Here is a 23,851-nt window from a genome sequence, read left to right on the forward strand (position 1 = left end):
GCTAGAGGAGCACTTTTCCAACTCTGATCCTCGGCGCATGTGGCAGGGCATCCAGGCCATCAGCAACTACAAACCCAGCCAGTCCACCCCCACAGCCACAAATGTCTCCTTCCTGAACGAGCTAAATGACTTTTATGCCCGCTTTGAAAGAGACAACACAGAACCCTACACCAGGAACACTACCTCAACCGACCACTCGCCTATCACACTCACCTCCTCAGAAGTCTACACCGCACTGAGTCGGATCAATGTGCGTAAGGCTGCTGGACCAGACGGTATCCCTGGGCGCGTCCTCAAAGCATGTGCAGAACAGCTCACTGGGGTATTCACAGACATTTTCAACCTGTCGCTTAACCTAGCAACTGTGCCAACATGCTTTAAAACCACCTCTATTGTGCCAGTGCCCAAACACTCCAGCCCATCATGCCTGAATGACTACCGCCCTGTAGCACTCACACCCATCATCATGAAGTGCTTCGAGCGGTTGGTCCTGGCACATCTGAAAGACTCTCTGCCATCCACACTGGACCCACATCAGTTTGCCTACCGTGGCAACAGGAGCACAGAAGACGCCGTCTCCATAGCACTGCACTCTGTCCTCACACACCTGGACAATAAAAACACTTATGCACGAATGCTGTTTGTTGACTTCAGCTCAGCATTCAACACTGTCATACCCTCTAAGCTAATGATCAAACTCAGAGACCTGGATATCAACGCGTCTCTCTGCAACTGGGTTATGGACTTTCTGACTAACAGACCTCAGAATGTTAGATCAGGCCACATCTGCTCCACCACCGTCACACTCAACACTGGTGTACCCCAGGGCTGCGTGCTGAGCCCCTTCCTCTACTCCCTTTTTACCATCGACTGTAGGCCTGTGAACAGATCCAACACCATCATCAAATTTGCAGATGACACCACAGTGATTGGTCTAATCAGCAATAATGATGAGACTGCCTACAGGGAGGAGATACAGCATCTGGCCACTTGGTGCACCGACAATAATCTGCTCCTTAACACCAACAAGACCAAGGAGCTCATTGTGGACTTCAGGAAGGGACGAACAGGCTCGCATGATCCCATCCACATTAATGGGATGGCCGTTGAGCCTGTCTCATCCTTCAAGTTCCTGGGGACCCACATCTCTAAGGACCTTTCCTGGACCACCAACACCTCCAGCCTGGTCAAGAAGGCTCACCAGCGCCTATTCTTCTTGAGGCAACTTAAGAAGAACCAGCTTTCATCAGCCGTCTTGGTGAACTTCTACCGCTGCACAATAGAAAGCATCCTGACCAACTGCGTCACAGTCTGGTATGGAAGCTGCTCTGTTGCTGAGCGTAAGGCACTGCAGCGGGTGGTGAAAACTGCCCAACGCATCACAGGGACTACACTGCCAGCCATTGAGGATATCCAGAAGAAACACTGTCTGCGCCGAGCACGCAGCATTCTTAAGGACACCTCTCATCCTGCTCACAGACTGTTCTCTCTCCTGCCTTCCGGCAGGCGCTTCAGGCTCCCCCGGACAAAAACCAGCAGACTGAGGAACAGCTTTTTCCCCAGAGCTGTCTCCCTTCTGAACTCTGCCCCTTACTGACTCTTTTGCCCCCCCAATACACCCCCCACACTCCTCTAACTTATACTCCTCACAATCACTGCACTATTTAACATTTGCACATTTAAAGTTTGCACATATTCATTGCACTGATTCATTTACTTGAACTGGACATACCCACTGCACATGAACATTTGTAATTATGTTTATCTATCTGCACACTTCTGCTATTAATAGTATCCTGTACATATATTCATTTATTGTAAATCTGTTCATAGCTAATACAACCTGTATATAATGTTGATAGTACATCCAGCTGTAAATATCACTATAGTTTCTCTATAACTGCACTTTATAACTTATACCTGTATCCTGCACTTGCTGCTATTGCACTGCTGGTTAGACCTAAACTGCATTTCGTTGCCTTGTACATGTATATGTGTAATGACAATAAAGTTGAATCTAATCTAATCTAATCTAATGTGATCTCAAATTTACCAACAATAACTGTAATGAAAAGAGCCTGTAATGTTAACTGTTGTTATCTGGCTTCTCTTTTCATTACAATAGACATCCAAGTGAATGAGCACATTTTCATGAATAGAGAGATGCCAAACACAATGAAAAACAGGTGGCATGATATTCCCCAAGCTTCCTGTTGTTTCACAGCCCGAGTTGCCTGCCACGTTTGACGAAAAAGACTACGCAGCAGAGCTCATTTTCTAGGAAATCAACTGAAGTCTTATAATTGGAAGAATGACCCGAAGTGAGATGCTGAACAACAAGCATTTCAAGGTTTTTTTATTTTATTCCTCTTTGTTTTTTTTTTCTCACAAGGGCGATAGAGTTGACTTTCGGTAAGCTGCATCTGAGAGCGATCATTATTCATGAAAGAACGCATCAGTAATGCCACTTATTTGTAAACATGATATTTTGGAGGGGGGAAAGAAGAAAGGACGGCCAGAACAAAGGAAAGAATATGTTTCCTAATGACACAGCTCCGCTTTCCATGTTTCCTTTTTAATCAAAGTGTAGCTGGAGCGTTGCTTTCCTCTGGCTTCTGATTGTGTTCACCTTGGATGCCATAACCTTGACGTCAACATAATAACAACTGCAGGAAAAAAAAAAAAAAAAAGAGTATTGTACTTGGAACCTTTGATTGTGAGCGGTTTTAATCCATGTCCGTGGAGCTGTGGAGAAAAAAAGTCTGTTTTTACATCTCCCTCTTCTAAAATAACATTAAATCATAGAAGTTAGACAACACATCAGATTTTACAGATCATTAATCAGTTGGTAAATCAGCAGGAGTGCACAATTCATAGAAGCACATGAACATGGGCGGCTGCGATTTTCTTTGAAATAGATCCAGTTGTTTGGTTCTTATCGACTGCATTTGAGCGCTGATCGTGCTTATTTGAAGATGACATGAAAAAGGATCTTGAATGCTTTTAACTTCTTTAATGTGATGCATTAGTAAAGGTACTGCCACACTAACCGTATGTTCACACTGAAAGTGGCGAGAGCGTCGAAGTAGCCGGAAGTCATTCATTTTCAATGAGAGGCGGCGGCGAGAAGCAGCGCGGTGCGTCTTTGCTGGTGTGAGCATCGAGGAGAGTTGAAATCAAGTCAACTTTATGGTAATGAGCTATGTCGCAGTTCGGCGGCAAGCAATCAGAATGAAGTAGTCCACCGCTTGAGAGGAGTTCAGAGAACACAGACTTGTGAACTTTGGTTCCGACCACAGTTGTTCCCAAGGGTTTGATTATTACGGTCGCCGGATTTTCAATTATTTACAATGTTTTCTTACAGGAACATACATTAAATAAGTTACTCATGTGCTTTAATGTAAAGTTATATATGAATCTTTAAAAGGCGGGAATCTCATGTAACAGTACAAAACAGTATTGCTGCTTCAGGATATTATAGACATATGGACACATATTGGATAATTAAGTGGAGCGAAGCCACACCACATGCAACTTGATCTTCCATTGTTGAATGAATTTAAGAAGTTTTTAAAGTTTTAAGAAGTTTTCAAACTCTGGGTATAGTGTGGTCATGTGAACGCTACAACCGGAGTTTTGTCCTTATGACCTTAAGAGTTCACAATTAGCTGATGATTGATTATAAAGCGAGTTTGGCATGCTGTCCATGGAGAGAGCCCTGAACTCATAAGACCCTCGAGCCCGGGGCTCCCTCTCGTGAACTCCCCCCTTATTTAGAGCTGATGACAGATTATAAATTGCTATATAGATATATACTCCTAGTTAAGAGATCGAATATATTGCTAATATAGGTTGATCAATTAACTCATAACACGTTTTTGGACTCTGGGAGGAGACCGGAGAACCCGGGGGAAACCCGCGTGAGCACGGGGGAGAACATGTAAACTTCACACAGAAAAGACATCTGGCCTGTTAGGGATTTGAACCAGTGATGTTCTTGCTGAGACAGCAGTGTTAAACACTGGGACGCCATGCCACCCTATAAAGGGAGAGGTGGAGTGGAAGGGAGGATTCTTCAAGGTGAAGATAACTAATGTAAGAAACTGTTTATTTATAGTGAGTTAGGAATCACCTGATTGGTGAATCATGCATTAGTTATTGGGGGACCAGCCGTGATCAATCATAAGCACAAGATGCTCTCGAAATTAGTTTATAAGTAAACCTCACATATTGACATAAGGTAAATTGTGCACATTAGCATTTCCTATCGTTTATTGTCCAACTGCAGGACAGTAATCCACCACTGTATTCCCGTTTACATTGACTTGAATACAATTTATTCACAAAATCTACTTAATTTCCCGTTTTGAGTATAAAAAGTCATTATCGCCACCTGTTGGTTCAGCATGCCATAATATGCATCACAGTGCATTGTTGCATTTTCATGTGGAAACGAAAGCGAAAGCATGGATTGAAAGTGTGGAAAACTGTGTTTATAAAAATAACTGTGTACGTGTGGACATGGCCTGAATGGAACAGTTCAGAATCAAAAACAGGATTTAGTTCACGACATTCACATTGTAAAAGATAGACTATGTTGAAGAGATGAAATATCCTGTGATCTTTGTTCACACAAAAATCCATATATCAGGAGTTAGCATGTGTCCTCTATCATGAGATTACATTTTGTTTTGCCAGAGTAAAGCTGCCGTTACACTAGAGTTTGAGTGTGTGAAATTCTGTTAGACAGTGCTTTGAAAAGGGGTGGTGTTAAAAGATGATGCGACACTTATAATAATGTGTGGTTGCTAAATATTTTACAGTTCTGCACAGAGGGATCACATTTTAAACTTCCCAATTGGTCCCAATTCGCAAACTTATACTTTGTTTGTGAACGAAAAATATACATTTTTGAGTGTGTGACAGATAAGTATGCAAGCTTTGAGAGATACTATTTCCTCATTAACAGGTTGTTGTGTTGCTTAGTTACATCTCCTTGTCAATCATCTCAACACATAATCCACGTTTGTTTCATATTTAATTACACAAGCCTCTCTACTTGATGTTTGGTCTCACATGTCCACCATGTTTGTAGTTTATTTACACTTTTTAACAGGGATTTGTAGTTCTAATCGAATTCACATGCAACAAGCAAAGTATTGTAGGCAATATTAGCAGTTAAGAGTGTGGACGGTTCTATGCTTCAAATTTTTACCAGGAACCTTTGCCATTAAATAAGTTTGGCATTTTTTTTAACATACTATGGTTTGTGACTTACTAATTGTATTTTTGAATACTAATTAGGATGGATAGTATGTGAATTTGGATGCAGTATCATTCTCATTAGGTCAGAAGTCTCGAAGCTTGAACTTTGGAAGGTAGCAACATGTGAAAGCTTGTCTTTCCGGTTTGCCGCATTTGCATGTGTATGAATGGAAGTCAATGGGGTGATATGTGCAGTATGACTGTGGCTTAAGAGTGACACAAGTTGTAAAGGCTCCACCTTCTTCTGGAAAGTGGGCGGGAAGCTGAAAATTATTTGCATTTAAAGAGAGACTCAAGAAAAAAAGCATGTTTGTTTTCTTCCATCCAAAAAGAGGACTTTGCAGCATTGTATGCTTAATGATCCATGAGGTATTTAGAGTCAAAACCCAACGCCACATTTTGGAGACACGTGAGACTTATATTACATCTTTTAAAAAGCATAATATGACCCCCTTTATTAAAATAAAAGAATGAAATTGGCTGGTCACACTTTATTTAACTTGATCAGACAGAATTGACCAGTTATCCCCAATATCCACATCGTCTTGTATATGTCTCTGCTGGAGAGTGTTGGGTTTGTGTCTTCAGCCCAACCCAGCAGGTCATCATGGTCGTTCGATGCGTGGTGGATATCGGACGTCTGTTTGAGACAGGTCTCGTAGAGCATCAATTTGCATGTTAATGAAAGATGCAACCCTGTCAGCGGAATGGAAATCACAAATAAAGGGACAAAACGGGAAGAGAACAGAGCTGGAGTAATTTAGTTAACATGGCTAGAGCAGAGGGTCATTCGACATGATCAATCTCACTCTGCCATTGAAATTATATCATTAAGATAGAGGAAGCTGGGAAATAGGTTTGAAATGCATCGATCGTAGCGGCTGGAGGGGGGGTTGATATCAAAGCCATGACCTAACATTTTCCAGGTCGAACTCTATACCTAACGTATTTCCTGTTAAAGGTCATTGTTGTAAAATGACTAAGTCGCTTACTGTTGCTTTCAATATGAATATTAACCATACACACAGAACACCCTAGCAACCAAGTACCAAAAGCCTAGCAACCACCCACAACAAATATGTAAAACATCCTAGCAACCTTTTACCAACCTATTAACCACCCACAACACAATACTAATAAATACAAACACCCCAAACCAAGCAACATGTTACAGCCGTTTATTCAGGTAAGACCCGTGATCATGTAAGATCACAAATAAATACACATTTAAAAAAAATCTTAAAGGGTCACGAAACATCAAAACCAATTTTTTGAGATGTTGACAGTCATATATGTGTCCCACTCTGCTAAAAACGCTATTTGGACACAAATATTTCACACAAAAGTGAATATTGATTGTTTTTGCGTTATTTTGAGCAAATTCGTTCTTCTGGTTTGAAACAAATTTTTGAAGTTGCGTCACGGCGATTAGATACCTTCTATAATCCAGAATGGACAGTGGATGTCTGTACCTGCGAGTACATTGTGACGTCTCTGAGTGTGCAGCATTAATTCATGAGAAAGACTTGGTTCAAACCAATCAGCGCGCTCTTGTGAATGAGGTGCAACTTTATTAATATGCATGATAGCTTCGAAGACTGTTTTTACCTGTTCAGACGGCAGAGAGACGCCACGTTGTGTTGCCAAAACAAGTGGAAGAACAAGAATTTGGATACATGGGTCATCAATGTTGCATTTATTAATGTGCTGCAACGAAAGTTTTGTTTTCATTTACCCGCTAAGAGAGCGCAGCTGGACTCACGTGTGGCTACCTACCGAGTGCATCTAAGTTACCGAGAAATGTGGAGAGTTGTTTTCTCCCATTCGCTGTGCGATATTAAACATTCTATTAAAACTACACTCTTCCAGCAGTTCATCCTCACATGCAATATCTCGTTTGTCTTGGGGGGGATGCATGAAATGTTCCTGAGTGAAAGTGCCAAACTGCAGCTGAAGTCGACAAATTAGGAATTTGGCAAAAAATTTGATTACTGATGTCCTCGTAAACGCAGTCACTGTCTTTCTCTGCATCTGTGTTTGTTTTGCCTCTGTGAAAATCAGCGCATGCCCAAACAGAAACTCCCCTTTTTTTCAAAATCCTCTCTCTTTCCCTCCCCCAACACTCCCACCTATACAGAGCTAGACACACCCACTTTCCCAAACTAGAGTTGTGAAAACACCTTGCTGAGACAGGGGGGTTTCATGGCCCTTTAACAACTACTTTGCAACATGTTTCAGCCTGTGTTTTCTCACTGGAAGTAATACAGTAAAAAACAGCAGCGTAGTAAACAGCATGACCACCCTAACAACTAACTACAAGCAGCCTGATCACTTTGTACAATACTACAACACCTTAGCGATCACTTGGCGATGTTCCAACCATACGTTGACACAAATATCAGGTATTCAAATAGAACTGCAAAGCAAACCAATTACTAGAAGCCCAGTGACCACCCAAAACACAATGTCAATATATGGAACACAGAACGCCCTAGCAACCACTTTACAATGTATTGATACAATTAGCAGGTATTTACACAGAACACTTCAGCTGCTAACTATTATTTGCCTAGAAACCACTTTAAACACCACAACAGTACACTAAAACACACATAACACACCTACAAAACCACAACACCCTAGCAACCGCTTTGCAACATATTCAAGCCATATGTTTACACATATTATACATACTAGTATTTATTAGTATTCAGTCTTGCAACCAACTAGCACCACCCTAGTAACTACATATAACACCGCAACAGATTATTAAGACAGTCAGAACACCATAGCAACCATTTGCAACACATGCTGACACAAATACAAGGGCTATCCACAGAACACCCTAGCAGCCCAATATTATCAGCCTAGAAATCACTTAAAACATTGCAATACATTAAGAACACACCCTAGCAACCAATAAACATCAGCCTAGTAACATCCTACAGAAACAAAATACCCTATCAAATACTTAGTAACACGCTCCAGCCATACGGTGACACAAACATTATTTATGCACTACTATCCACCCTTGCAACCAACAACCACCGCCATAGTAACCACCAATAACACCACAACAGAATATTAAGACACCCTAGCAACCATTTAGCAACAAGTTTCATCCCTATCTTAACTTAAATCACAGGTATTCACACAGAATACTCTATCAATGACTTTGCAACACATGCCAGCCATATACTGACACAAATACTAGTGATTCACACAAAACACACCCTAGCAACTAACAACAACACCCTAGCAACCACTTAGCAACATGTTCCAGCCATATGTTGAAACAAACATTAAGAAAACACTAGTATGCATTAGTATCCACCCTTGCAACCAACTATCATCACTAAAGTAACACCACAAAAGAATACTAAGACACCCTAGCAACCATTCAGCAACAGGTTCCATCCATATCTCGACTTAAATACCAGGTACCCACACAAAAGCCCATATCAATCACTTTTACAACACATGCCAGCCATATACTAACACAAATACCAGTTATTCACACAAAACACACCCTAGCAACCAACAACAACATCCTAGCAACCACACTAGTAACATGTTCCAGCTATATCTCAACTTAAATAGCAGGTACTCACACAAAAGACCTTATCAATAACTTTGCAACAAATGCCAGCCATATCCTGACACAAATACCAGTGATTTAGACAAAACATACCCTAGCAACCAACTACAACACTCCTAGCAACCACACCAGCAACATGTTCCAGCCATATGTTGACACAAACATTAAGTATGCACTAGCAGGCATTAGTATCCAGCCTTGCCTCCCAACTATCACCACCATTTTAACACCACAACAGAATATTAAAACACCCTAGCAACCATTCAGCAACAAGTTCCTTCCATGCAACAACATAAATACCAGGTATTTTGCACAAAAGGCCCTAGCGACCACTTAGCAACATGTTCCTGCCATATCTCAGAGTCGGAATATTAATAAGACATGATGGACAACCACACTAAGCACTCTACCAAAGAAACATGCTAAATTTAAACGTTCAAACATCTTAGCGACCACCTACAGCATACAATAGCTCCGTTTTTCCCCTCTTCACTCGCATTTCCTTTTTTCCATTTGCTTTTATTTTCATCCCTGAGCACAGCACTTTATATGCAGACCAGTTGAGTAACCTCAGGTGCTCCACGTACAGTCTTTGAACAGGAAAGGGGGGAATGGTTTTAAATAAAGGAAATGCATTTCGTCGGTGGTGTTTGAGGGTGAAATTGTTTTCTTCTGTGAAGTGTGTGTTTCCGTCCTCTCTCTCCGTCTTTCTCCGTTTCCTGTGGCGCGCAAGGGTTGTCTGTCAGAAATCAGAAAATCCTCTCAAATTCACCATAAAGTTACTGTGGTTTGAAAGCTCTTGCACATATAATACACTGTTAGAGAGGGAAATGTGGGGCAAGTTCAAACAGAGTCACGCGCTTCTCTCTCTCTCCCATCTCGTTCTCTCTTTCCAATCTCATTTGTGAAATTCATTTTCCTGTCACCGTGACTCACTCTCTAATTCATCCCTCATGATTCCTCATGTCAGTCCCATAATGCCATGCTCCCATGCCTCCTCAGAGACCATTAGAGGAGTGATAGGGATGGACTGTGTCTTGCTCGGCGACATGCGAGCGGTTTGTGAGGAAGGAGAAGGCAAGGACTTACAGACCATCAGTAAACTGTCTAATGCATATTTGGCTTTGCTAAAACGACAAGCTCCAATCTGATTGGCTGACTGCGTGCAATTACCGAGAGTCTGGGCGCGGAGGTTTTATCAGTCTGCCTAGAAACAAAATCATGTTTAAAAGTTTCCAAGCAGTTAAAGTGAGGAGAAATTTAATGCTAGAGTTTGGGAAGTCCATTGCAAATAACTACACTGTTATATAAGTATTAATAACAGTAGTTGTAAGAGCAGTTTTATTCAGAAAGATCTTAAGAGGGTGTGTTTTCTTTCGAGTTTCATCAGGAAGGAAATTGTTTGCATGTATTATATACACTCACCGGCCACTTTATTAGGTACACATTATTAGTACCGAGTTGGACTCTTTTTTGCCTTCAGAACTACCTTAATCCTTAGTGGCTTCATAGATTTATGTGGGACTGGAAGTATTCCTCAGAGATTCTGGTCCATATTGACATGATAGCATCACGCAGTTGCTGCAGATTTGTCGGCTGCACATCCATGAGGCGAATCTCTCGTTCCACCACATCCCAAAGGTGCTCTATTGGATTTAGATCTGGTGACTGTAAGGGTCATTTGAGTACAGTGAACTCATTGTCATGTTCAAGAAACCATTCTGAGATGATTTATAGTTTATAACATGGCACGCTATCCTGCTGGAAGTAGCCATCAGAAGATGGATACACTGATCATAAAGGGATAGATATGGTCAGCAACAATACTCAGGTAGGCTGTGGCTTTGACACGATGCTCAATTGGTACTAATGGGCCCAAAGTGGGCCAAGACAATATCCCCCGCACCATTACACCACCACCAGCAGCCTGAACCGTTAATAGAAGACAGGATGGATCCATGCTTTAATGTTGCTGATGCCAAATTCTGATCCTACACTCTGAATGTTACTGCAGAAATCGAGACTCATCAGATCAGGCAACGTTTTTCCAATCTTCTATTGTGCAATTTTAGTGAGCCTGTGAGAATATTATTCAGCACTGCTATTCTAAACATTGATAATAATCTGTTTCTATTGATTAAGACTCTGAAAAAGATAAATAAATAAATTATAATAAATAGATTAATTAATTAATTTTCTAAATTCATTATGAGCTAAAAACTTAGCTTTGAAATCAAGCACATGACTTATTTAAAAATATATTATTAATGTTAATATTTTGAAATACCTTTTAATTAAACCAATACAGGATTGTTGACCATAAAATAATATTCTCAAAATAACAAATGTTAATTTAAAATTATATACACTATCAGACAAAAGCCTTGTTGTCAATCCCAATTGTAAGAACAACAAATAATAGCTTGACTTCTAGTTGATCATTTGGGAAAATGGCAGAAGGTAAATTTTTCAGATTAATCCTCTGTTGAACTGCATCCTAATGATCACAAATACTGCAGAACATCTACTGGAACTCACATGGACCCAAGATTCTCACAGGAATCAGTCAAGTTTGTTGAAGGAAAACTCATGGTTTGGGGTTACATTCAGAATGCGGGCGTGCGAGAGATCTGCAGAGTGGATGGCAAGATCAACAGCCTGAGGTATCAAGACATTTGTGCTGCCCATTACATTACAAACCACAGGAGAGGGCAAATTCTTCAGCAGGATAGCGCTCCTTCTCATACTTCAGCCTCCACATCAAAGTTCCTGAAAGCAAAGAAGGTCAAGGTGCTCCAGCATTGGCCAGCCCAGTCACCAGATATGAACATTATTGAGCATGTCTAGGGTAAAATGAAGAAAGAGCCATTGAAGATGAATCCAAAAAATCTTGATGAACTCTGGGAGTCCTACAAGAACGCTTTCTTTGCCATTCCTGATGATTTTATTAATAAGTTATTTGAGTCATCGTAGAGATGTATGGATGCTCATGGGAGTCATACACAATATTCATTATTTTTCTACTGCAGCATGACTTTATATTCTATACTGGACATTATTTCTGTTAAGTAACAGTCCTAATTAAATAATTAAAAATCAAGCCATGATCATATGTTATTTTGGTAAAAATAAGGGTAATTTAGCAGCCTTTGCCTTTTATATAAGCCACTTCTGATACCAAATGATCAACTAGAAGACAAGTTATTATTTGTTGTTCCTAACACTTGGATGGGCGACAAGAATTTTGTCAGGAAGTGTACAGTACTCCCATTCTGTACTCTATTATTAAATATTATTATTATTGAAATAATATACCTTTCTTAACATTTATATAACTATTCGGTAATGTGTTTTTATAAAAAAAATGCATAAAAAAATACAACCTTGTTGAGCAGACAAAAATAGCATTAAAAAATATTTATATAAATATATATTGGCAGTGCTGCAGTAATAAAAACAGAAACTTGGTACCAGGTCATAATACCAATACTGTTTTCTCAATGCGTTGGAAGGGGGGGGTGGCAGGAGCAATTAAACCATTCTGACTCCATCTGGAAAATTAAAAATGCCGAAAGCCCGCAGGAGCCTGAAAATTACAGAGTGGCAGCCCTAAAAAAATAACAAATTCCTTTCAACATCGCCATCACGTCGCAATAAACACATATGTCTGAATGCGAGGGGGCTGTTCTGTTCTTCTGTTAGTTTATTTTCCCTTGATAACAGACGGGGACTGACAGGTCTCCCTCCGGGGATAAATATTTAAATTTGTGTGGAAATAGGGCTGGCTTCTATAAATGGCACGAGTATACGGTGGGAAAAAATATAGTGACAAAAATCTCTGAACGTCAGCGCGTATGCTGCATTCATTATTATTTGTTGCTGACGTGATCGGCGCTGCATTTTTGTATCACACATTATGGATGTAAATCAGACTTTGTGCCATTATTTTGCATTCGCACAAACATGTCAGACTGATGGAAATATGGATTACGGAGCAGGTATGGAGCTTTAGTCCTGATGAGGGATGAGGGCCAGATCTAATGCTGCTTTATGGGACGCTGAAGCACCAAATGGCCCATGTTATTAGCTTGATGACAAGAGAGGAATGGAGGCTGCCATGATAGGAATAGATTAACTCCAGAGGAAGGTTGATCATGGAGAAACATTGCAATTGAATGATGTTTGGATGTGTTCACCGATGGCTGTGTTCTAATATCTGCTGTTAAGAGCCATCAATGGATGATACAAACATTTCGAGGATGTGCACTTTTGACCTCTTCGTCAAAAACTGGATTGGATTGCTGTCGTAGTGTAACTTACGGTGGCCAATAGAGCTCAAATACGTAAAAAGGGATCGTTCCTCAAAAACAGTCATGGTTTGTTCACTTTTGGCTTGATCCAAAGCAATTGAATTTTGTTGTTGTACCCTATTAAACACTTAGTAACACGCTCCAGCCATACGGTGACACAAACATTAATTATGCACTACTATCCAACCTTGCAACCAACAACCACCGCCATAGTAACCACCAATGACACCACAACAGAATATTAAGATACCCTAGCAACCATTTAGCAACAAGTTTTCATCCATATCTTAACTTAAATCACAGGTATTCACACAGGATACCCTATCAATCACTTTGCAACACATGCCAGCCATATACTGACACAAATACTAGTGATTCACACAGAAAACACCCTAGCAACCTACCACCAGCAGCCTAGTAACAACCTACAAAACCCCAACACCAAAAGATTTACTGAAGAATGTTGGAAACCTGTATGCATTGACTTTGATAGTATTTTTTTTTAACTATGGATGTCAGCGGTTTCCAAAATTATTCAATATGATTTATTTCTTGTTCAACAGAACAAACAAACAAACAAATGCCCCTTTCACACGTACAGACATTTCCGGAAAGTTACCATCAATTAAAAAAATACCTTTTAAAAAAATACAGGTAAATTCGTTCTGGCAATTTTCTGGAAAGAGAAGTTGTAACATTAGCGGTAATTTGCCCAAATGCTGCTCTATGTGAACACAGAAGGAAAATTGCCGTAAAGAGCGTTTTCATGATTAGAACGCGCTGACGTGAGACGTCTACTCCAGCCACTCAGAACATTCAGACACGTTTACATCCGTGCTGTTTATGAAAATAAAAGCCTTTGAATATTTTTTTAAAATTTACCGGTAAAGTCCTTCCGGATATTTAACGGTATCACTGTGTGAAAGGTGCTATAGTCAAGGATAATGAGATAATTTGGGCATAAACTATCTATTAAAAAAACCACACACAAAAATAGAAAAACAGTAACATATTAAGAAAACATCTTCATTGACTCGACAACACACAAATTCTCACAACATATGAAAATAGAGAAATGCTCCTGCAAACAGTGCAGACAAGAGCTTGAGAGGTACTGCAAAGAGGAATGGGCAAAAATTTCCAAAGACAGGTGTGTCAAGCTTGTGGCATCTTATTCAAAAAGACTTGAGGCTGTAATTGCTGCCAAAGGTGCATCAACAAAGTATTGAGCAAAGGCTGTGAATACTTATGCACATGTGATTTTTCAGGTTTTTTATTTTTAATAAATTTGCAACAATTTCAAAAAACCTTTTTTCACATTGTCATTATGGACTATTGTGTGTAGAATTTTGAGGAAATTAATTAATTTAATCAATTTTGGAATAAGGCTGTAAAATAAAACTATGTGGAAAAAGTGAAGTGCTATGAATACTTTCCGGATGCACTGTAGATTAATAAAAAAAAACAGCAGCTGTGGTTGGCAGAATTTAAAATACAGTAGAAATTGAAAAAATTAATTATTTATTTTTAAAAATATACATTTACAGATGTTTTGTTCAAGAAAAAAATCTTTATTTGATCTTATTAATCATATTACACTAGATTGTTTTGCTTGTCTAGAAAATGCTTCTTGATTTAAGAGTTTTTAGATATTTGGACTAAAAACAAAGCAAAACTCTAAATGAGAAAATCATTCTTTTGCAGTGTAGAGCAGAATAAGAAAGAGCTGTTCTGATCATGTTGATTGTGCTATTAGTCATATGTTCTTTGTCCCGATGTATTTTAAAGTGATGCCATAAATATCTCTTTGCTTCAGCGATTCCTCTATTTCCTACAGTTACTCTGGCAGTCATTTACGCCTTATCACACCAATTATGAAGAGATTTGGCTGTTTCTCCTCCTCTTTTCATTTATTCACGGTCTCCGTCCGGCTCCGGCATGTGTCTGTCTTTCATATTGAGTTCATACGGTTCTCGCAAACACACATCGCCGATCTCTGATCTCCCTATATACCATGCTTTTTTTCCAAGGCCCTTTGTTCATTGTAGGAAATGTTGGAAATGTTAGTTGTTACAGTGAAAATTAGAGGCAGGATTGAAACCCTAGCGCTCCGAACAGTGTTGTATTACACAAAGTGCATGAATAATAGATGGCCTGTGTCCACCGTTCACAGAGTGGTGTTAAAATGAAAGCGCATGTTTTTTCAACAGAATGCTATTATGTTACAGCATTATGAAAGTGAACCTATTACTTTACATAACGTATTATTATTATTATTAGTAGTAGTAGTAGTAGTAGTAGTAACAGTAGTAGTATTAGTATTAATAATAATAATAATTTTATATTGAATTACATTATTATTATTATTAATATTATTATTATCAGTAGTTTTATATTGAATTGCATTATTTTAAATATTATTATTAATAATAATAATAATAATGAAAATAAGTTTTATATTGAATTGCAATATTATTATTATTATTAATATTATTATTTTCAATAGTGTTATATTGAATTGCATTATTTTAAATATTAGTATTATTATTAATAATAATAATAATAATAATAATAATAATGAAAATAATAGTTTTATATTGAATTGCATTATTGTTATTATTATTAAAATACTTGTTTTATATCAAATTGCATTATTTTAAATATTATTATTATTAATTAATTTTTATATTAAATAAAATTACTTTAAATATTTTTGTTGTTAATATTATTTCTTAACTCAAACAAGCGTATGATTACCTAATAATAATGATAATATCAATGTTGTTTTTATTATTATTATTATTTTATTAAAGTGTGTATTTTTTAATAGCTTGGCATGTTACAACATTATGAATGTAAATATATTATATTTTTTATATATTCATAGATTTTATACAATATAATTATATTAGGACACTTTTATTATTATTATTATTATTTTTTATTAATTCATTTTTTTAATCAATTAACAACAAATTTATAATAATATTTTAATAATAACTACTACTATATTAATATTTAAATAATAACTACTACTATATATGTACTATATTAATATTTTAATAACAACTACTACTATATAACTACTATATTAATATTTAATAACTACTACTTTATTAGTACTATATTAATATTTTAATAATAACTACTACTATATTAGTACTATATTAATATTTAAAAACATTATTTCTTAAATCAATCAAAAACATATTTATTTACATTCTATTATTATTATTATTATTATTAATATTATTATTATTATTGATATTATTATTATTATTGATATTATTATGATTATTATTATTATCTGTATTCATTTGTTTAGTTAATTAATGATGAGAAATAACATATTGCACATTATGACATATAAATGATGATGGCTGAATTATTATTACAGCATCATGAAAGTGTTCAGCTTGAGCGCAGGCCGTAACGCAGTTTCAATGTTTGTGAAGAAAAAAAAACAGTCTTCTTCTTTGATTGTTTAGTGTGACAGATATGAGTGACATAATGAACAGAAGGGATTTCTGATGTGTTGCTAAACAAACTGAAACTGGAGCTGTTCTGTGACGAGATGAGACGAGACGAGGTGCTGGAGTTAATCTTACAGCAGTTTATATTTAGCAGTTCAACTGCTTTCGATCAACTTTAGGCCCGTGTTTTATCACTCAGCAGCTGGTGGGAGACGAAGCTTTTGAGCTGGACTGAAAACAGTGTAACCAGTGGTCTGTGATAAACGCCTGAATTTCTAATGGTGGAAAAAACAAGAGCATGTGTTTGCTTGTAACACTGATAGGGACATTTTAAAAGCAAAAGTGTCCAGATGCAGGTGTGTGTGTGTGTGTGTGTGTTTTTTTTTTTTCTTTTTACAGTCAAACTGTCTGTTCCAGCTGAAAAAGCAGTGCTCCGCTTATGTGCAATTATAGCAGAAGAAATAGTTTTCTCTTTATTTGGGTTATTTTATCTGCTATTATTATATATTGTTTAATCAACTGAATAATTATTAACTTGTATAAGTTATTATACTATATAAGTAATTTATTAACAACTGTTATTATTATTATTAATTCATTTTTATATTAATTTATTTTTATATTAATTCACATTGTTTTATATAACAACAACAATAATAATTACGATAATAATATTCCTTAATTTAATTTCAAAATAATGTATACAAATTTATTGTTAATAATAATAATAATAATAATTATTATTATTATTATTATTATTGTTATTATTATTATTATTATTGCTGTTATTATTATTATTATTATTATTATTATTATTATTATTATTATTATTATTATTATGTCTTTAAGTAAAATATTACTTTATATTTTCTACTTTATATTTTATTAGCAATTGTTATTATTATGCTTTCTTAATTCATTTTATAGCAATTTACATTATTTTTAATAATAATAATAATAACAATAATAATTATTATTATTTCTTAATTCAATTTTAAAAAAAATATTTTAATTAAAATATTATTATTTGTTTTTTAAATATTAATTTACAATATTTTGAAAATTATGAGTATTTTGATATAATAATATATAATTTTGAATAATATTATTTCTTAATTCAAATAAAATATTAATTTAATCATATTTAAAAATGTATTATTATGTCTTAAAGTAAAATATTACTTTATATTTTCTACTTTATATTTTATTAGCAATTGTTATTATTATGCTTTCTTAATTCATTTTATAGTAATTTACATTATTTTTAATAATAATAATAATATTAATAATAATAATTATTATTATTATTATTATTTCTTAATTCAATTTCAAAATATTATTTTAATTGAAATATTATTATTTGTTTTTTAAATATTAATTTACAATATTTTGAATAATATGAGTATTTTGATATAATATATAATTTTGAATAATATTATTTCTTAATTCAAATAAAATAGTAATTTAATCATATTTAAAAATGTATTATTATTATTATTATTATTATTATTTGTTTTGTTAATTATTGATTAATTTAAAACAGCTTATTTCACATTGTCTCATCAAATCTACCTCCTTTAGCATACATATAACTGACGATGCTTTATCTATAAATATGAGTTATTAATTATTCCTCTCAGCATGAGGCATTAGCTTGTTAAGGCTCACTGAATAACATGCAGTGCTGCATAAAACTTTAATGAAGCTTTACTCAAGTTGCACGATCTAAATCATTTTAAAAGACTATCATTATAGTTATCATCATTTACCTATTTATTTTGTCCAGCGCAGGATTAAATAACTCCACAAACCAGCGTGATGATGTAAATACTAAACGTCTCCTTGAGGATTATCTTCATTATCTCTCTGATTATGTTTGACAATGCTGTTGAGCCGACGTTACCACATTGATTCCCACAATGCACTTTGCATTTCGGTGTGGGAGGAAAGTCAGAGTTTTACACTATATTTAAAGTCAAATATATTCAGCGGAGTTATCGGTTTATTCAGGGTCTTATGCATGGGAGATTTGGAGCAGCATTGATATTGACAGTGATTAACTGTTTTAGATCTGCGTGTGCTGATGATTTGATAAATGAAGTCATATTAGGGGATGGATTGCTGTTTGCAATGCTTTTGAAGAATGACAAGCATCACAGTGTAATATTTTAAAAAGTGTAATTAAAAATAATTATAGTTAAGTTAATTTTAGTTAACTAATAAGTATTTATTACTGACTATGTACTGTATGTACTGTATGCATATACTGTATGTACTGTATGTATGTATGTATGTATGTACTACTGTATGTATGCATGTACGTATGTACGTAGGTATGTATGTATGTATTTAACTCCAAGTCTGTTCTGGCTTGGTTGGGGACTGTCAATTCTTTTAAACTGTCAATGTGAAACTGTCAAACTTTATTTAAAATACCACATTTTTTAGATAATGATGATAATAATAATGTATTATTATCATCATCACTGTTGTTGATGTTGTTATTATTATTATGTAATATAAATGTATCAATTTAATAAGACTAATTATTATTCCCATATTATTATTATCAATAATTAAATAATAATAAAAATAATTGTGTAATAATATTAATCATTAAACACTACTATTAATATTATTATTATTATTATGTAATATTAATATAACAATATAATATTTTAATAATAATAGTAATAATAATAATGTTGTCATCATTATATTATTATTATGTAATATTAATATAACAATATAATATTTTATTAATAATATTTGTTAATAATAATAGTAATAATAATAATGTTTTATTGTCATCATTATATTATTATTATGTAATATTAATATAACAATATAATATTTTATTAATAATATTTGTTTAATAATAATAGTAATAATAATAATGTTTTATTGTCATCATTATATTATTATTATTATTATTATTATTATTATTATGTAATATTAATATAACAATATAATATTTCATTAATAATATTTGTTTAATAATAATAGTAATAATAATGTTTTATTGTCATCATAATAACAATATAATGATGACAATAAAACATTATTATTATTATTATTATTATTATTATATTTATTATTATTATTTATTAAGGTTATTATTATTATTATTATTATAAGTATTATTAATATTATGAAATATAAATATAAATAGATAATATTCTAATAATAATAACTGTATAAAAAAAACTATATTTGTATAATAATATTATTAACATCATTACGGTTGTTGTTGTTGTTGTATTATCATGTAATATAAATATAACAATATAATTGTTATGCCAAACATCATGTTTCCCAAATAAAAGTTAAAATGTTGTAAACAAACAATACGTTTCATCGTACACATCATTTCCATTCCATCTTTTTTAATATGTATACATATACATATTTGAATGCCATACAGATCTAAGCATTTCTGCTCTCTTTTTTCTGTCTCCACAGATGGACCTCTAGGACCCCGAGGCCTGGTGGAGGCCACAGAGATGTGCACTCAAGAGTGTCTGGTTCTGGGTCACTCCGACAACTGTTGGATGCCGCCGAGCCTGACCTCGTACCCGTCACCCAAATCCCCCGTATCCTCCTTCAACACCCAGAAGGAGTGGGCGAAAGAGAGACTCCTGAACGGACACACTCTGAGCCGCAGCTGGAAGAGTGACCGCGTGGGCCAGGAACCGTTCGTGGACCGCAAGACCTTCGGAAGCTCCGAGGGACATTTTGGGAGCGGAGGCGTTCATATGGCCGACATCCCTTTGGCCAGCCTGAAATCTTACCAGCCTGCATCTGGCCCCGACAGTCCTAAAGAACAGCAGCTTTAAGAGCTTCTTATTTTGGTTTGGGATTCGTTTATTGTATTCTTCGTTTATCCCTGCGACTTTGGAGAGCTTTAGTCCATTCCGGTTGTTTTCTTTCTTAGATTGATTGCTAATGCGGTGTGATAGTTACGTGTATGGAGTAGTCCTTAGACTTTTATCGCTTATGCAGGACAGTGTACTATGCGAATCCGAATTTCCCTTCGAACTCATCACGGATTGCTGCAAAATCGACATTCAATGGAATCATCGTATACTTCGTCTTGAACAGGGACCGCAAAAACAAACGTTCAAGATTAAAAACAGGGCTGTGCTCTATGTAACATGATTATAAAAAAAAAAAAAACATAATAACGGCTGACCAATATATACAAATATTGTGACGTGGTTGTTTTTTTGAGATGTTTTGGGACTATATTAATCAACACCATCCAAGAAAAGTGGAAAGTGAGAAAGCGTTGTGCTGATAACACTGTTTAGTGGAAATCGTTTTAGTCTGTCATCGTCGACGTGTTTGTAAATAGGACTTAATACTAACCGATTTTATGTACTTGTAATATCACATGGGATAGATCAGTGACCCCGACAGCTGTCTTTTATCATTCGTCGTACAGGACGCCTTGTTTTTATTGGCTTTTTTTGTCATAAACGTCATCGTCTTCTAGAACTGAGGACCACCGTCTGGATCTGGAAAGCTAAATACACGGATGTAAACATGTTCCTGCTGCCCCTTTGGAGATTTAAAGGGATAGTTCACCCTTAAAAAGTTACACATGTTGGTTTATTTGCTCACCGTCAGGCTATTTGAGATCTGCTGTAGCTTATAGGTGTAAATGACTATGTTTTTCTCTTGTTCAGTGGATGATTCTTGTGCTGTCTTGGTGATTCAGAAAATGCCAATGGTCATTATAACTTTGAGAGTCAAACAAAAAAACATTCATTCATTCATTTTCCTTCGGCTTAGTCTCTACTTCAAGGGTGTAGAATTGGCATGGATGGAGGGGACGTGTCCCCCCCCAATATCCACCAATTACTGAAATATCCCTACCAATAATTTAATCGACTTCAAAATAAATAATAATAAATAAATAGATAATAAATAATGCTCTGTCAACCCTTAGTAACCAACACATGCACAAAGTCAAGTTTGCTACAAGTTCACTGTTGTATTATTAATCAAGGCACTGCAATTAATTCAGTAAATCAAAATTTAGTTTCGAGTTTGGCCTCCGTGAATATGAAAAACAATAATTGGGATAAAACAGTTACATTTCATCACACATCTCTCAAAATGTCTGTACATTCATACCTCCTCACAGCCCAGTTGCAGTAAAATCATGTAAATTGACGTTTGCAGCATGGGGCGGGGTTATTATTTATATTATGAAGTGTTTATTGTATATTATTATTTTTTAAAAGCAAAAAATAATAATTTGCGCAATGCATGCGCTCTAGGGATGTATGCCCCTACCAATGTCAAGAGCAAATCTACACTCTTGCTATTTTTCAGAGTTTGCCACAGCGGAATGAACCGCCAACTATTCCAGCATTTGTTTTATGCGGCGGATGCCCATCCAGCTGCAATCCAGTACTGGGAAACACCAATACACACTCATTTACACACACACTACGACAATTTTGTTTGTTCAATTCACCAATAGTGCATGTCTTTGGACTGTAGGGGAAACCCACGCCAACACTGGGAGAACATGCAAACTCACCACAGAAAGGCCAACTGGTCCAGCCGGGACACGAACCAGTGACCTTCCTGCTGTGAGGCAACAGTGCTAACCATCATGCCGCCTCAAAATAAAACATATACAGGTAAATCTAAATCATTACCAGTGTTTGCTGATGAAACTGTGAGATCTTAAAAAGTAAACCAATCGGTCTGTGCAAGAGTTACGTTTAACATTATTATTTGTAATCTGTAACCTGTCTGATTCTTTTCCGTGAACTGTTTTTTTACATAACCAATTCATTTATGTAATCTTTCAGTGATGTAACATGTGCAGTAATATTGTTAAAGCACTCAATGATATGAAAAGGAATAAACCTTCAGTCATCAACTCACCTTTTTACATTTTGACTCTTAAAATGGTGGGTGCCGTTGACTTGCGTTTTATGATTCACCAAAAACCAAATGCCAGCTAAACTCTCAGTGTTCTAATGAAGGAAACAAAAAGTCACTTCACCTCTTTATTATTTAGATGGCTACTCTGTAAAAAGCTATTAGCTACTTTACTGAATAACACAAAGTAATTAAATGCAGTTCTTCCCGTGTTGGAGTGGGTTTCCTCTGGGTGCTCTGGTTTCCCCCACAGTCCAAAGACGTGCGCTATAGGTGAATTGAATAAACTAAATTGGCTGTAGTGTGTGAATGAGTGTGTATGGGTGTTTTCAGTACTGGGATGCGGCTGGAAGGGCATCCGCTGTGTAGAACATATGCTGAAATAGTTGGCAGTTCATTGTGCTGTGGCAACCTCTGAAATAGAGACTAAGGCCCAATTCCAATTCTATTTTTGTACCCCTTACCCTTGGCCCTTAAAACCAAGGGTTAAGGGGAAGGGCTTTAAAATTTACCCCTAAGAATTGGGACAGCACTACAGCACATGTCATCACAATCTCTTGCTTCATGTGAGATCTGCGCGACTGCTGTAGTTATTCCAGTTGCGTTATTTTTTGGTATTTATCTTCAGGAAATCACTGAAGGCATAGATTGTGTTATCATAATGATCTAATGTGGCAATAAGATCGTAACTGTACTGTGCATTTACTACATGACCATATTCATCTATGAAAATACACGAAAACAACATTAACATTATAGCAAACACTGTAAAAAGGTCAATCCCAGCCACTAGACATTACTGACAGGGTAATCCAGTGTCATCGAGTGTCAGAATGTTGTGGGTTTGCTATACAGGAGTTATTAGGGATTACAGATCGGGAAATTTAGCGGTTTTACTGAATGACGGCAAAACATGAACGTGGTTATGAATATATTAAAACATGCTTGTTAGTTGGAAAAATTTGTAATAATGACAAAAAATACTAATTTGTGGATCTCCTTACTTCCGGGTTTAGCAATACTGCCGTTGTGGCTGGTGTATTCTGGGAAAATTTCTTAGCCCTTGGTTTCGAGTCTTGAAAAGTCTCTGTTCGAAGGGCTATTCACCCCTTCCTCTTAGCCCTATGCTTTCAAGCTAAAGAGAATTCGGACACCCCTAGCCCTTGACGTGAACACGCTAAATGAGGGATAGGGGTAAGGGCTAAAGGGTAGAATTGGGATTGGGCCCAAGTCGAAAGAAAATGAATGAATGAGTAAATGCATTGATTTAAAGGAATGGTTCACCCAAAAATGAAAATGACCGC

At 35.9% G+C, this 23,851-nt stretch overlaps 1 protein-coding gene across 1 annotated transcript in view; it reads left to right on the plus strand.

Annotated features, from left to right (window-relative positions):
- Positions 1 to 20,785, plus strand: part of LOC130230414 (protocadherin-9) — a 559,022-nt gene extending 538,237 nt beyond the window's left edge. The window contains exon 5 of the mRNA XM_056459408.1: positions 20,109 to 20,785. Coding sequence (XP_056315383.1) covers positions 20,109 to 20,482 — 374 coding nt within the window. The 3' untranslated portion in view covers positions 20,483 to 20,785. The remainder of the gene's footprint in view (positions 1 to 20,108) is intronic.
- Positions 20,786 to 23,851: the final 3,066 nt, after the last annotated feature.

The sequence above is a fragment of the Danio aesculapii genome, chromosome 6 (assembly GCF_903798145.1).
Source record: "Danio aesculapii chromosome 6, fDanAes4.1, whole genome shotgun sequence".
Classification (NCBI taxonomy): domain Eukaryota; kingdom Metazoa; phylum Chordata; class Actinopteri; order Cypriniformes; family Danionidae; genus Danio; species Danio aesculapii.